The sequence below is a fragment of the Bubalus bubalis genome, chromosome 11 (assembly GCF_019923935.1).
Source record: "Bubalus bubalis isolate 160015118507 breed Murrah chromosome 11, NDDB_SH_1, whole genome shotgun sequence".
Taxonomy (NCBI): Eukaryota; Metazoa; Chordata; class Mammalia; order Artiodactyla; family Bovidae; genus Bubalus; species Bubalus bubalis.
Genome location: NC_059167.1, coordinates 79,098,157 through 79,115,280, shown reverse-complemented (window position 1 = coordinate 79,115,280; position 17,124 = coordinate 79,098,157). Strand labels below are relative to the sequence as shown.

The following is a 17,124-nucleotide window of genomic DNA, read 5'->3' as shown; positions in this document are numbered from 1 at the left end:
CTGAGTCAGGAAGATTCCCTGGAGAAGGAAACAGCAACCCACTCAAGTATTCCTGCCTGGGAAATCTCATGGACAGAGAAGCTTGGCAGGCTACAGTCCATAGGATTGCAAGAGTTGAACACGACTTAGTGACTAAACAGCAACAACAGTAAGTTTAACTAGACTCTGAGTAATAGGCATGTATATTGTAATCACTAGGGAAAGTGTTAAAAAGTATTAAAGTAACCAAAAAATCAAGAAAAAAGGGGCGAGAAAAACAACAAAAAAGATGGATCAAAGAGAAAATCAATGATAAAGCAATATATCTAAGTCCCTGCAAAGTAATCTGTAACAACAAGCAGCTGAATTTCTGGGGTCCATGGTGAAGGGAGGGACGGATAGCATAGGGCAGAAGAACCTTTGGGGGATGATGGAAAGATTCATCACCTTGAGTGTGATGATAGTGTCACAAGTATATACATATGTTAAGACTGATCAAATCATAGGCTTTAAATATGTGCAGTTTATTGTACCTCAAATCACAAATTAATAAAAGGAAATGTCATACCTAATACATCCAGTTCTTGTGCTGATCAATTTGTATTCCTTCTACAGTTCCCAGCATATATCCAAGATGACCGAAAAGATAACTCTTCTTCCTATTCCAATATCAAACTCCTAAGGACAACATATCTTGAAATTTTTTATATTATTGTCCTTGAGACTCTCCACTATCTCAAGGTGGGGGTGCAGGAAGAAAAGCCAACAAGATCATCTTAGAATCAGATCTATCACTGCTCAAAACTTCTGTTTAAATTAATGTCCAGTCCCCTCTTTGCTAGTGGCAATGTGATATATATATATATATATATATATATATATATATATATATATACACAAGTACCTACATCATTAATCTACATTAATACCTAAGATAGGTGTCTGAAGAAACTGCATTTGAGTCCTGGTTCTGCTACTAACTTGGCTTCCCTGGTAGCTCAGAACATAAAAAAAACTGCCTGGAATGTGGGATGCCCAGGTTTGATCCCTGGGTAGGGAAGATCCCCTGGAGAAGCAAATGGCAACCCACTCCAGTATTCTTGCCTGGAGAATTCCATGGACAAAGGAGCCTGGTGGGCTACAGTCCGTGGGGTTGCAAAGAGTTGGACAGGACTGAGGGACACACTTCTGCTACTATATGTGATCATGAATAAGCAACTTATTCTCTTTGTGCCTCAGTATCCTCATTTATAAGACTGGCATGGAAATATATATACCAGCGTTTGAGAGAATTAAATTATTTGATGAACATTAAAGACTTAGAAACAGCATGTGTAGCAAGGAGTAAGACCTCTATCAGCATATAAACTCTAATAGGGCAGCAAATTTTGTATGCTCTCTGTACTGTCTCTTAGATTATGATCTGATATTGAGTAGGCACAAATAAGTCTTTATTGAATACATTTTCTTGATGAAAAAAAAAATGGTAGCCTTTTTGTGGTAGCAGTAATGGGTTTTCCAACCCATTCATTAATTTAACAAATATGTGAAGAGATTTTACTATGATGCAGTCACTATTCTAATTACAGTGAATGTAACAATTGTGCATTAATATGTATGGAGAACATCAGTCTATGTCTAACATGCAACTCCCCCAAAAATAAACTGTAAGAAATGTTCTGTCTTTATTTGCCATATGTGTAGTCATACATAGGACTCCCTCCTCCCCGTTTCTTTCATAAATTTCTTCCTTCCTTTAAGAGGTTAATGTTTCTTGGGATGAAATTTCTCTAGAAATCACCCCTTCTTGCCCTAGATACCAGAGAGCCATGGAGTATTTGCAGTCTCCTCTATTGCAGGTGTATCTTTAAATACAATGTTTCCCTAGATGATCTGGGGCACAGTCAGGGGGCTAGAACTTTATGCAGGGATAACATATAGACCATTTCATTCATTGCAGATCTTATGCTTGTAAAATTACAAATTGCATCCCTGATTAAGGAACCATGGTGACAGACTCTCATCATTAAGGCATCTTGTATGAGGCATGTTTACTTATTTTTCTGCTGTCTTCTTAGAGTTGATTTGGGGGACTTTCACACCAGCAAGAGTTCCCAGGTAGGTATTGGGTGGCAACACAGTAGCCTGCCTCCTGGTTCCTAAACCAAAGTGGATCATAAGGTCAGACACTCAGCATCCAGGGCCCCCGTTGCTGCTCAGAGTTTGTGCTCAGCTCCCCCTGCAGTTTCTGTCACTGTGTCATTCAGAGCACAGTAGTACACAGCCGAGTCTGACTCTTGGACTAAGGCTTTCTCCAAGTGGAAGGAGATTGTTTCTGTATTGTATGTGGCTTCAAAATGTTTGTTGCTTCCCTTCTCGTTGCCCCTCTGGGCTCTCAGAAGGAGCTGTGGACCTTCTCCAAGATACTGGACATACCAGAAAAGGGCAGGGTACTGTTTGGTTTCATAGGAGCAGTTCACAGTGAGAGACTCCCCCTCTAAGAGGGTCACTTGGCCTTTTGGCTGAGTCACCGAGTCTCCATTGCTTCCTCCTGGGGGAAAAAAAAAAATAGTTCTGGTTACCTTGGCACAATACAGGGTTCTACCCCTTAGTGAAAACTGTGGTTAAAGATTCAGTTCAGTTCAGTTCAGTTGCTCAGTCGTGTCCGAGTCTTTGCGACCCCATGAATCGCAGCACGCCAGGCCTCCCTGTCCAGAAATGAAACAAAAGACTCTAAGCTCTAGGTACCATTTTACTTACCAAACATTAAGGATAGCACAATCACTGATCCTGGAGGAGAGTTCATTTTTAGAGTCTCTGTTGTCTTTTAGTCTTGATTGCTTAGTGTGAGAAAAAGTTAAGGTCACAGTGATGATGGTGAGGTCAGAATTTCAGCAGGAAACGTGTATGTTTTAGGAAGATGCACCCCGTTGTGGGCAAAATGCTATACTCAGAGGAATGCTAACCTGTTCTGTCAAAAGTCAGTCATACAGCTTCATTTCTGGCTTTATTTTTATGACAGCTGTTAGCTTTCGCGATGTTGTTGTTGTTGTCATTTAGATGCTAAGTCATGTACAACTCTTTTGTGACCCCATGGACTACAGCCCTTCAGGCTCCTCTGTCTATGGGATTTCCCAAGCAAGAATACTGGAGTGGGTTGCCATTGCCTTTTCCAGGGGATCTTCACAACCCAGGGATCAAATCTGCATCTCTTGCATTTGCAGGCAGATTCTTTATCACTGAGCCACTAGGGAAGCCCAGCTTTCAAAATAGTCCTTTGTAAATCTAAAGAGCATTTGGTATTTTTCACATGCCTATTTTTTTCCCCAGCACACAGCCTAACATGGAAGCTCATACCACATTTCTGCAAACTGTTCAATTTTTTTTTTTCTTTTCTAAATTTTGGCTGAATTGGGTCTTCATTGTGGCATGAGGGCTTTCTCTACTTGTGGCTCACTGGCTTCTCTTCTTACAGAGCGTGGGCTCTAGATTGCGAGGGCTCTGTAGTTGCAATGCAGGGGTTTCTCTAGGCATGAGACACAGGTTCTCTAGTTGCCCCAAGGCATGTGGGATCTTAGTTCTCAGACTAGGGACCAAACCCATGAGCCCAGCACTGGAAAGCAAACTCTCAACCACTGGACTACCAGGGAAGCCCCACTTTTTTGGCCTCTTTGTGATCCACTGAAATGTCATACCAGCACGTTTTTACAGAAAAATCAGAGGATCATCAATAAGACAAATCTAGTCATTAGCAGACACAACCATTCTACCTCAATGAAACTATGAGACATGCCATGTAGGGCTACCCAAGATGGATGGGTCATGGTGGAAAGTTCTGGCAAAACATGGTCCCCTGGAGAAGGGAATGACAAACCACTTCAGTATGCTTGCCTTGAGAACCCCATTGAACAGTATGAAGAGGCAAAACTATATGACACCAAATGATGAACTTCCCAGGTCAGTAGGTGCCCAATACATTTACTGGAGAAAAGTGGATAAATGGTTACAGAAAGAATGAAGTGGCTAAGCCAAAGGAGAAACAACGCCCAGTTGCTAATGTGTCTGGTGGTAAAAGTAAGTTCGATGCTGTAAAGAATAATATTGCACAGGAACCTGGAGTCTTAGGCCCTTGAATCAAGGTAAATTGGAAGTGGTCAAACAGGATATGGCAAGAGTGAACATCAACATTTTAGGAATCAACAAAATAAAATGGACAGGAATGAGAGAACTTAATTCAGATGACCATTATATCTACTACTGTGGGCAAGGATTCCTTAGAAGAAATGGAGTAGCCTTCATAGTCAACAAAAGAGTCCAAAATGCAGAACTTGGGTGCAATCTCAAAAATGACAGGATGAACTTGATTTGTTTCCAAGGCAAACCATTCAATATCACAGTAATGCAAGTCTATGCCCCAACCACTAATGCCAAAGAAGCTGAAGCTGAACAGTTCTATGAAGCTCTAAAAGGCCTTCCAGAACTAACACCAAGAAAAACAGATGTTCTTTTTATCATAGGGTACTGGAATGCAAAAGTAGGAAGTCAAGAGCTACCTAAAGTAACAGACAAGTTTGGCCTTGGAGTACAAAATGAAGCAGGGCAAAGACTAACAGTTTTGCTGATAGAACACACTGGTCATAGCAAACACCCCCTTCCAACAATGCAAGAGACAACTCTACACATGGACATCACCAGATGGTCAATGCCGCAATCTGATTGATTATATTCTTTGCACCTGAAGATGGAGAAGCTCTGCTGCTGCTGCTGCTGCTGCTGCTGCTGCTGGTAAGTTGCTTCAGTCGTGTCTGACTCTGTGCAATCCCATAGACAGCAGCCCACCAGGCTCCCCCATCCCTGGGATTTTCCAGACAAGAACACTGGAGTGGGTTGCCATTTTATTTTCCAACGCATGAAAGTGAAAAGTGAAAGTTAAGTCGCTCAGTCATGTCCGACTCTTCACAACCCCATGGACTGCAGCCTACCAGATTCCTCCGCCTATGGGATTTTCCAGGCAAGAGTACTGGAGTGCCATTGCCTTCTCCTTGGAGAAGCTCTGCTGCTGCTGCTGCTGCCTATCAGTCTGCAAAAATAAGACGGGAGCTGACTGTGGATCAGATCATGAACTGCTTATTGTGAAATGGAGACTTAAATCGAAGACAGTAGGGAGAACCACTAGGTCATCCAGTCAGTCAGTCATTTCAGTTGCTCTGTCATGTCTGACTCTTTGTGACCCCATGGATTGCAGTACGCTGGGCTTCCCTGTCCATCACCAACTCCCAGAGCTTGCTTAAACTCATGTCCATTCAGTTGGTGATGCCATTGAGTCGGTGATACCACCAACTTCTGTCGCCCCTTCTCTTCCTGCCCTCAATCTTTCCCAGCAACAGGGTCTTTTCTAATGAGGTAGCTCTTCCCATCAGGTGGCCAAAGTATTCGAGCTCCAGTTTCAGCATCAACCTTCCATGAATATTCAGGACTGATTTCCTTTAGGATTGACTGTTTGGATCTCCTTGCAGGCCAAGGGACTCTCGAGAATTTTCTCCAGCACCATAGTTCAAAAGCATCAATTCTTCGATGTTCAGCTTTCTTTGTGGTCTAACTCTCACATCCATACATGACTACTTGAAAAACCATAGCTTTGACAAGACAGACTTTTGTCAACAAAGTTATGTTTCTGCTTAATATGCTGTCTAGACTAGTCATAGCTCTTCTTCCAAGGAGCAAGTGTCTTTTAATTTCATGGCTGCAGTCACCATCTGCAGTGCTTTTGGAGCCCAAGAAAATAAAGTCTGTACTGTTTCCATTGTTCCCCCATCTATTTGTCATGAAGTGATGGGACTGGATGCCGTGATCTCAGTTTTATGAATGCTGAGTTTTAAGCCAACTTTTGCACTCTCCTGTTTCACCTTCATCAAGAGGCTTTTTGGTTCCTCTTTGCTTTATGCCATAAGGGTGGTGTCATCTGCATATCTGAGGTTATTGATATTTCTCCCAGTAATCTTGATTCCAGCTTGTTCTTCATCCAGCCCACCATTTCACATGATGTACTCTGCATACAAGTTAAATAAGCAGGTAGCCTTGACATACTCCTTTCCCAATTTGGAACCAGTCCATTGTTCCACATCTGGTTCCAACTGGTCTTTTTGACCTGCATGGAACAACAGACTAGTTCCAAATCAGGAAAGGAGTACCAAGTTTGTATATTGCAACCCTGCTTATTTAACTTATATGCAGACCCTGATGCTGGGAAAGATTGAGGGCAGGGGGAGAAGGGGACAACAGAGGATGAGATGGTTGTATGGCATCACCGACTTAATGGACATGGGTTTGGGTGGACTCCTGGAGTTGGTGATGGAGAGGGAGGCCTGGCATGCTGCGGTCCATGGGGTCACAAAGAGTTGGACACGACTGAGCAACTGAACTGAACTGAATCATACTGCAATATATAAGTATGTCAAATCAAAATGTTGTACACTTTAAACTTACACAATGTTATATGTCAATTATATCTCAGGTTAAAAAAAAAAAAAACTATTGGAAGAGATAAATGCATCTTGAATGCATTCACAAAACAATATTCACTCCTTGCTCACTACATTGCAGCAAGGATGACAATATTAAAATAGAAATTATATCATGTCAATGTGGAGTTTTCATTCAGCCAACAGCTTTGTCTTTATACTTTGAATAAAATCCATACTCTTCACAAATATTTGAATGCTGTGGCCCCAGATTACTTCTCCTATCTTTTCTTATATACCTGATCCTCACCTCCATTAATTAGCCAGGTTTGGTAAAACCTTTCTTATCCTTCAAGTCTCAGATTAAAAAATCACATTTCAACTGATAAATGGATAAACAAAAATGTTGCATATCTCTACAATGGAATATTATTCTGCCTTTAAAAAGAATGAAATTCTGAGACATGCTACAAAATGGGTGAACATGGAAGACATTATGCTAAAGTGAAATAAGCCAGGCACAAAAGGACAAATACTATATGATTTATTCCATTTACATGAGACCTAGAATAGGCAAATTACTAAATTATATGACATAATCTGTATATCTTAAACTTTGATTCTCCTCTTCTTACTATATACTGAAGTACTGAGGACCATAGAACATGCCCAAGCTAGTTTTGTGAAGTTTCATGTCCTAATGCTGGGTGAGTGGACATAGTAGTGTGAAGGAATATTTCTGGAAGCAATTCCTACAGTAGGATTGACTAGCAAAAACTTAACTATACACAGAAGTCACTGTGAATCACATTAATATATCTCATTTGATGCAAACTAAATGTGTCCTCAACTCAATCTCACCCCTATAACCGGATTTCCAAAAATGTCTGAAGCTATTCCAATACTACTTGAAACAAAGGAAAGCATGACATAGGAGTAGTGAGCATGGGAAAAGATTGTTTTAACCAATTGTCACTAAAATTGCTTGCTTTTAAAGTTTTTCACATATAAGAAAGTGACCACATTACAGGACCCCTCCCAGAACTTGGTCTTCATCAGGTCTTTGTCAGGTCTCATTGAGTCTCTTACAAGGTCTTCCTAATTGTCTTTAAGGATTAATCTTGTCCCAGCCTTCCTTAATGAGTTATTCCTCAGGGCACAGACCGTGATCCTTCTAAAATTATAAATTAGATTAGATCACCCCAAAACCCTTCAAATACTTCCTGTTACACGTAGAATAAAATATAAATCTAACCATAATGTTATAAGTCCACGTAAGACTGAGCTCCTGATTACCTCTTTGCTATTATCACCCACCTCTCTTTTTTCACTACTTTATGGGAGTATCATAATATGTATCATAATATCCCAGCCATCATTCTTTCACAAATAAATCAAATTTCCTCCTGCCCTAGGACCCTTACTGCATTTGAAAACTCTTCCTTACCCCAGATCTTAACACTGCTTTTCACTTTTTTTTTTTTTTTTTTGAAATTCAAGACTCAGTTCGAGTTTTTAGAACATTGAGCAACTAAGCACAAAACCACTGTGATTCTTTTTGATTTTATGCTGTTTTATTTTATTAATGTCACTTAAGTTTTGAAGTCATTTGTTTGTTCTCTTGTCCTATCTCCCCATAGTAGAATAAAAAATCCATATGTGCAGCAAACTTGTCTGTATTGCGGAATAAGTAGCTTTAACCATGAGACCAATGCCTACCATCAGTTCAGTTCAGTTTAGTTCAGTCGCTCAGTCGTGTCTGACTCCTTTTGTGGCCCCATGAATCGTAGCACGCCAGGCCTCCCTGTCCATCACCAACTCCCGGAGTTCACTCAAACTCAACGTCCATCAAGTCGGTGATGCCATCCAGCCATCTCATCCTCTGTCGTCCCCTTCTCCTCCTGCCCCCAATCCCTCCCAGCATCAGGGTCTTTTCCAATGAGTCAACTCTTCGCATGAGGTGGCCAAAGTACTGGAGTTTCAGCTTTAGCATCAGTCCTTCCAATAAACACCCAGGACTGATCTCCTTTATGATGGACTGCTTGGACCTCCTTGCAGTCCAAGGGACTCTCAAGAGTCTTCTCCAACACCACAGTTCAGTACACAGCGGCGTCTCTCAGGGAAGCCCGGGGCGGGCTCAGGGTTCTGAACTTCCTGTCAGGAGGAATTAACAGAGATGCCACTTCATTTTCCACGTTTGTCTTATATCCTTGAATGATAAATTGTGGTCCCTGGTTGGGGAACTGTTGATACCAGAAGATATATTCACTTGTAGCTATTGTGGTGTGGTTACAGGATATGTTCACTTCTTGTCCTTCGTATGAGTCAATGAAGATGGGCTGGGAGGTCTTAACAAAACTCAAAGTACCTGTGGAAGTAAAAAAAAACAACACTAGCTCCTATCTTGAAATCAAATTGAAGGTCCAACTCTGCACCCTCCAGGCTCTTTCTCAAGTAAACCCCCTATTTCCCCACCATATACAGACACACACAATTTACTTCTCACTTGTGTTTTGGGACACATTTTTTAAAATAATTATTCTGAGGAATCCCAGGAACACATGAACAGACAAATTGCTTCTCACTCATTTTTGGGACATACTGTTTTATATATATATTTATTCTGAAGAATCCCAGGAACACATGGACAGAAGTGGCAGGTCTAATTTCTTCCTCCCTTGAATAGACCAGAGCTCAGCAACCCTGGATGTCTTTATTTCTCTCACTCCTCACATAAATGTCAAGGAACAGCCTGGAGAAAAATAGGACCCCAAAGCCATCCCTCAGCATCTTGAATAAAGAGCAATGGTAGCAGGCAGGGTTGTAGATCCTTGTCTGGACCCAGATCCCAGTTTCTTTTAATGCCATAATAACTCACCCAAGGTCAGGAGCACGGTCACTCTTGTCATCTGCCTCACATTCTAATGCAAACCAGGACCCAATGTCTAAGTTCTGTTGCTGAGTCTGAGCCTGGACCAGGCTATGAACCAGGGAAGAGATGCAGCAGCAACTTCCAGAGCCCACACTAGCAGCTCTCACGTGGGGCTGTCCCCAGAAGCAAGCCAATAGTAGGGTGACAGCTCCTCAGAATGGGCTTCCCCTCAAGGTTCAACTGAGCACTCAGGAAGAAGAACAGTGGTAAAAACTTCTAGCACAACAGCACAGCAGCCTGAATTTCCTTTTAGATCTTTGCTATGTTCTAACCCTCTGAAGATTTGGTCTGAATGAAACAAATATTTCAAAGGGTAGATTCCATTAGGCTCCTTATTCCGCATCGATTTTCCACAGTTCCAGAAGGTGCTCATCCACTGTAGTCAGTCTCGTATTCATGGAGCTCTGAGAATAATCCATCTGAGGTGGTCGTTCATGCCCAGAAATACCCCATTGGTTCCAATGTAAGATGAAATGAAATCTTAATCTTATTCCACAAAAGAGCAAATGAGGCCATCTGAACTGGACCTTTCATCTCCTGACACCCCGGTGTCCTTTTGTAATCACACTAAGTCCACACCTTACATCTGCTACTCAAACTCACTTAACAGATATTAAATGGAGAAGCGGACCCCTCAGTATTCCCTACTGTCCAGCTAGGAAGAGATATTTGACGTGGAATCAGTCACCAAAACAGGAAGTGGAGGAGAAGAAGAAAAGGCACAAGTTCAGAGTCAAGACAGACCTAAATCCAAATCCCAGCTCTTCCACCTTGACCTAGGGCAACTCTCTCCTTGGAGCCTCAGTTTCTTCGTCTATAAAACTGAGACAATAACACCTACTTCAGAGTCAGGCTGTTGTAAACAGTCAGCTGCTGCTGCTGCTGCTGCTAAGTTGCTTCAATCGTGTCCAACTCTGTGCAACCCCATAGATGGCAGCCCCCCAGGCTCCCCCATCTCTGGGATTCTCCAGGCAAAAACAGTGGAATGGGTTGCCATTTCCTTCTCCAATGCATGAAAGTGAAAAGTGAAAGTGAAGTCACTCAGTCGTGTCTGACTCTTCCCGATCCCATGGACTGCAGCCTACCAGGCTCCTCCGCCCATGGGATTTTTCCAGGCAAGAGTACTGGAGTGGGGTGCCATTGCCTTCTCCGAAACAGTCAGCAGTAAACTGCAATTCCTTCTCATTCCTTTCCTTCTTTTCTAAACCACATTAAAGAACCGTGACCAGTAGAAAGCAGTTGTGTAGGCATTATAGGATATGTGACTATTTTTAATGTATATATGGATCATTCACTCTTCCTTCAAGAAATACCCAGTAGAGAATCCCCTGGCAGTCCAGTGGTTAGGACTCCAAGCTTCCATTGCAGGGTGTATGTGGGGAACTAAGATCCCACAGCCAAAAAAAAAAAAAAAAAAAAATACCCAATACAAACCCAGTAACCATAAAAAAAAAAAAAAAAAAAAACTCCGAAAAAGAGCTAAATCCAAAAGAGATCTTAATGTTAGTTAAATCAGCCAATTGCAATAATCCAAACCCATTAGATACTCACATTAATGTGGAAAAAAATAATGGTATGTTGAGTTCTTTGCTCATATACCATGGGAAAGGAAAATCACTAGAAAATATTTGGGGAGCACTTCCAGGTCTAAAGTTGTTGAAAGTATTCTAAGTAATCAGCTTTTTCATTTTCCCATGGAAAAGATCAATGAGTGCCAATGACTTCTAGTAACATTTTGACACAGTATATATGAAATAGCAAGTATGGAATAACCAGCTTCCTTCAGTACCAGGTGGAGAAGAAAGAAGAATTTACGAGGGAGTTAAATATGCTAGAACACCTTGTACAGAAGTAACATAAAAGGGTCAGATTTTAGAATCAGCTCCTTACAACAGCGTCCCCATGTGGTCCATGTGTGGATTTAATTTGCAGCTTGTACAGCTGGTGAGAGGTTTTTGGATCTTCTTCCTTAGTCACACTGCCCTTGGGTTTCAATTGTGGTTTTGTTTCCACCTCTGCATATGGGTCATCCACTGGGGTTTGCCCCTGAGGCTGCCCTGAAGGACTTGGGTTTGCCCCTGTGAGGGACAGATGTGGAGGTGGTGCAGCTGCTTGGGTTGCAGGGGTTCTGGCAGCACCAGTTACTCAGGAGAGTTGGCGGCTAGGGCAGCAGGAAATATAGTGCTCTAGAAGGGTATGGCAGCCAGTATTGGCCAATATGCTCCAGTATTTTTGCCTGGAGAACCCCCCCACCCCCCCATCCCCAACAGAGAAACCTGGTAGGCCAGTCTGCTGTTGCTACTGCTGCTGCTGCTGCTAAGTCGCTTCAGTTGTGTCTGACTCTGTGTGATCCCATAGACAGCAGCCCACTAGGCTCCTCTGTCCCTGGGATTCTCCAGGCAAGAATACTGGAGTGGGTTGCCATTTCTTTCTCCAGGTAGGCCAGTCTACAGGGTCGCAAAGAGTTGGACACTACTGTAGCTACCTTGTGTGCATAGGTGCAAGACTTTTTTTTTTGCCTGTGGCAGCTCTGCCCCAGTGAGAGTTAAGCATGAAGGTGGCATAGCTGCCTGGCTTGTGAGGACCCTGGCGGCGTTAAATGTGCAGGGACACGGACTGCCTCCACCGCAGGTCTTATGGCCCTATCAGAGTCTTTTTGAGCCTCTTGTAGCTGGTCATCAGAAGGCCTCTTTGGCTAGTCTTTCTCCAAGGCTCTGCCCCTTCAGGCACTTAGAGGGCTTCCTTGCCTGGGGTCGTTCTCTGTTGCTCAGGTGCATCAGGCACATAGAAGAGCCCCTCAAGCTGGGGTCCTACTCTATAGAGGGGCACGTCAGGCACTTAATGGGGCACCCTGGGTGGGGTCCTACTCTGTAGTTCAGTGCTCAGGTGTTTGATGGGCCAGCCTCCCTATTGTTCAGTTGCCGAGGCTGGCGTGTAGGGGGAGAGAGGCTACAGTGATGGCTCCACCCCCTACGCGTGACTCAGCAGGATCGCCTTGCTTCCATGGCTGCCCGGCTTTTCTGCACAGGCATTGCACACCACAAACTCCTCCCTCACGTCCCCTCCATCTGTCTCTGTGCAGTCAACAGCAGCCTTTGCCCCGGTATTGCTCCACAATCCCTAAACTCCAGGTCCCAGCCACTGTGCCATCTGGGGTCTGTATGGCTGTGGCAAGGACCCTCTGATTTTCATTCCATGTAGGCTGCCACAGATCAGCTGTTTCACTCTCAGCCTTAAATGTTTCTTCTCTGACTCAGACAGTTGCTCCAGTGTGGGGATTGGACCCCTGCTTCAGTTCCCCCACCTGCTGAGAGCAGGTCCAGTCCTACTAACACTCCTATTTTTCCCCCTAGTTCCTTCTCCTAACAAGTTTTGTGTGGGTCTATATATTCTTTTCTGCTGATCAGATACTCCTGTCCACTCTCATTTGGTGTTCTGCATGTACTTCTGTGTCTGAAGGTGTATTCCTGATGTTATCCATGGAGAGAGAAGTACCTCATGTCCACCTACTCCTCTGCCATCTTGTTCTCTCTCCTAATTTTATTTCTTTTTTATGTCCTTACCTGACTGGTCATATTTTCTGTAAAGGAAATGCCTTATTTTTGTGTTAAGATATTTCACTAAAGGTTATTATCATTAAGAAAGAGAACTAAATAAGTTAGAATAATATCTACTGACCTGTAGGACTGCACATGACTGTACTATGTGAAAAATAAAACATTTATTATATATATATGCTCAGTCGTGTCCAACTCTTTGCAGCCCTATGGACTACAGTCCACCAGGTTTCTCTGTCCATGGGATTTTCCAGGCAAGAATACTGGAGTGGGCTGATTTACTACTCTGAGATATATATATATATATAGATATATATATATACACACACACATATACATACATACATAAACACACACACACACACATCAATATTCAGTTCAGTCACTCAGTCGTGCCCGACTCTTTGGGACCCCATGAACCACAGCATGCCAGGCCTTCCTGTCCATCATCAACTCCCGGAGTTCACTCAAATTCACGTCCATCAAGTCGGTAATGCCATCCAGCCATCTCATCCTCTGTCATCCCCTTCTCCTCCTGCCCCCAATCTTTCCCAGCATCAGGGACTTTTCCAATGAGTCAACTCATCACATGAGGTGGCCAAAGTATTGGAGTTTCAGCTTCAGCATCAGTCCTTCCAATGAACACCCAGGACTGATCCTTTAGAATGGACTGGTTGGATCTTCTTGCAGTCCAAGGGACTCTTAAGAGTCTTCTCCAACACCACAGTTCAAAAGCATTAATTGTTCGGTGCTCAGCTTTCTTCACAGTCCAACTGTCACATCCATACATGACCACTGGAAAAACCATAACCTTGACTAGACGGACCTTTGTTGGCAAGGTAATATCTCTGCTTTTCAGTATGCTATCTAGGTTGGTCATAACTTTCCTTCCAAGGAATAAGCGTCTTTTAATTTCATGGCTGCAATAACCATCTGCAGTGATTTTGAAGCCCCCCAAAAATAAAGTCTGACACTGTTTCCACTGTTTCCCCATCTATCTCCCATGAAGTGATGGGACCAGATGCCATGGTCTTCCTTTTCTGAATGTTGAGCTTTAAGCCAACTGTTTCACTCTCCTCTTTCACTTTCATCAAGAGGCTCTTTAGTTCCTCTTCACTTTCTTCCGTAAGGGTGGTGTCATCTGCATATCTGAGGTTATTGATTTTTCTTCTGGCAATCTTGATTTCAGCTTGTGCTTCTTCCAGCCCAGCTTTTCTCATGACTTACTCTGCATATAAGTTAAATAAGCAGAGTGACAATATACAGCCTCCATGTACTCCTTTTCCTATTTGGAACCAGTCTGTTGTTCCATGTCCAGTTCTAACTGTTGCTTCCTGACCTTGACTAGACTTTCTCACAATTTAGTGCTTCCCAGGTGGCGCTAGTGGTAAAGGAGTATAGGAGTGTCTGTGTAGGAGATCTAAGAGGTGTGGGTTTGATCCCTGGGTCCGGAAGATCCCCTGGAGGAGGGCATGGCAACCCCACTCTAGTATTCTTGCCTGGAGAATCCCACGTACAGAGGAGCCTGGTGGGCTACAGTCCATGGGGTTGTAGTCAGACACGACTGAAGAGACTCAGCACAGAGGGCAGCAAGGAAGCCAGTGTACGTATCACAAAACCTCTGAGTAGGATATCAGGTGGCAGTGCTTCAGCTTTCATGCCTGCTACATGCAGTGTGCCAGAGTCTGATTCTCAATGAAGGAAAATAGAAAGATTTAAATAAAGAATTCACCAGGTAAAGATGAGTAAAGATGTAAAGGAACCTCAGAGATTACACCATGTAGATATTTGGGAACATAGCATCACAGGAGTGTTTAAAGAATAATACCCCATCGTAGCCCTCAATTTTCCCAGCATACTATTATATAAAAAACTTGCTAAAGCATTCAGCACTGTTAACTGGTTAGTGATGATTTCCTCATCCACTCATCCTGGGACTTTGTGCCTAGGTTTGGAATCTTCTATTCTAGCTCACTTTTGGTTTCAGTTTAAACCAGTAATGTCACCATCACTCAGATGTCCAGCCACCCTATTTTGAGTCCAGGTGCTTCTCCATAGTCCAGACCTTGCTCCTCAGGAGCCCCCTAAAATGCTACACTCTTGCTGATAATAAAAGGTAGAGAAGCATTTTACAGTTAGGAAAGTTATGGCTCATTTCCCAAAGATTAAAAAAAAAAATGAAACAATAAAACCTATCTCATAGGGTTTTGATATTTAAATTAGATGATGAGTCTGAAATGCATACCACAGTGCCTGACATAGAATAAGCTCAAAAAATACCATCTTTCTTTTTTTCTAGTGAAACCTGCCTTTTCTTCAATAACCAGAATCTGTGACTTGTTACTACTTTTTTTTTTTTCACCATATTGGTTTGATGAGGGAAACTATAGGAAATTTATTTAATCACTTATTTTCTTTGAGACAGTCATTGTTTTTCCCTGTCGTCTTGGGTCGTATTCTCCTAACTACATTAGTACATTCAGGGACCTGAAAGGACACAGATGGAGCACTCAGAGAAAGCTTTATTTTCACTTACCTGATGAATAATAATGTTATTTTTAGTATATTTATTAGGTATTGAATATCAAATTTCTGAATTGGATCTCCAAGATTATCCCATTCTTCTTGACTGTTTTCTTTACTGATTAATTTGTATGTGCTTTATATATTTTTTCATTTGAGTCCTTTTTCAGAAATATGCACTGCAAATATAGTTTAAAAGTCTGCACATGGACTTTCCACCCTCTTAGCATTGATATTCAACACAGACATTTTAATATATATCTTCATTTTCATAAGAAGCTAGCTTGAAAGTTTTATTTGTTTATTTTCTTAAACACTTTAAAAATACTTTTCCTTTGTAACTTCTATTGGTCTGGATGAGAAGTCAGGTATCACTGTTTTTTCGAAGTTCTGAAAACTCTTATTTTTTCCAGTAGATTTATTATCTCTACTTTTAAAATTAATTTTTATTGGAGTATAGTTGCTTTACAATGTTAGTTTCTGTTGTACAGCAAAGTGAATCAGTTATATGTATACATATATCCACTCTTTTTTAGATTGTGCTCCTGTATAGGTCATTATAGAATATTAAGTAGAGTTTCCTGTGTTATACAGAAGGTTCTCATTAGTCATCTATTTTATATATAGCAGTGTGTATATGTGAATCTCAGTCTGCCAGTTTATTCCCCATATCCCTTTCCTTCTTTGGTAACTATAATTCGTTTTCTACATCCTGGACTCCATTTCAGTTTTGTAAACACCTTCATTTGTAGATACCACTTTTTAAAATTCCATCTGATAAAAGAGATATCAGATGACACTTGTCTTTCTCTGTCTGACTTACTTCACTCAGCATGGCAATCTTTGGGTCCATCCATGCCACTGCAAATGGCATTGTTTTGTTCTTTCTCATGGCTGAATAATATTCAATTGTATATATATGCCATATCTTTTTGATCTATTATTCCATCATTGGACATTTAGGTTGCTTCCATGTCCACCTACTGTAATTAGTGCTGCAATGAACATTAAAGTTCTTATATCTTTTCTGCTTGTATAGACTACTCCATCAACTCTAGCAACTGCCTGAGTTCTAATCTTTATATGTAACTAATCTCTTCTTCGACATCACTGATGGTCTGCTTCCCTGATTGTACCTTAAGTGACACAAAGTCTAAGAAGAAAGGACTAAGGAAATGATTTTCATAACGATTCCAGATAACTATACCCAGATTTGTGATGTGAGTGTATTTTAGTGAAGCAGTCACTTTGAATTATTATGGAGCAAGTTTATAGCTTTAAACAAGTTTACACATGTTGTGTATGATTGATTTAAAGTTGAAAGTTCAAGAGAAGAATGTATTAGTAGAAAGTTACTGTGGACACCTGCTTCCAAATATAGAAAGATCTTTGATTTACTTGAAGATTTAACTACAAAGTTTAATGAAGGAAATATTTATAGATTTGCAGGCAGGGTTAAGGAAAACAAAGAAGAGATGGGAAGCATCAAGATACTAGCAAGAGCTGAAAGCCTGTATCAACCTGGGCAATCAGAGGAAACTCTTAGTGAAAGGCGAGGCAAGAGCTGTGAAGTGGATCCACCAGAAAGGAGTTGCAGGAGGTAAGATGTGCTTTCCCAGTTCTAGCGTCTACCAGCCTCCTGCTCAAATGGGGGACCCAAAGCAGTGGTGGG

At 41.8% G+C, this 17,124-nt stretch overlaps 1 gene segment (V, D, J or C); it reads right to left on the bottom strand.

The window, feature by feature from the left end:
- Positions 1-2,195: 2,195 nt before the first annotated feature.
- On the bottom strand, positions 2,196-2,785 carry LOC123464737. The segment is given in 2 exon segments: positions 2,196-2,530; positions 2,740-2,785. Coding segments are annotated over 2 exon segments (381 nt in total).
- Positions 2,786-17,124: the final 14,339 nt, after the last annotated feature.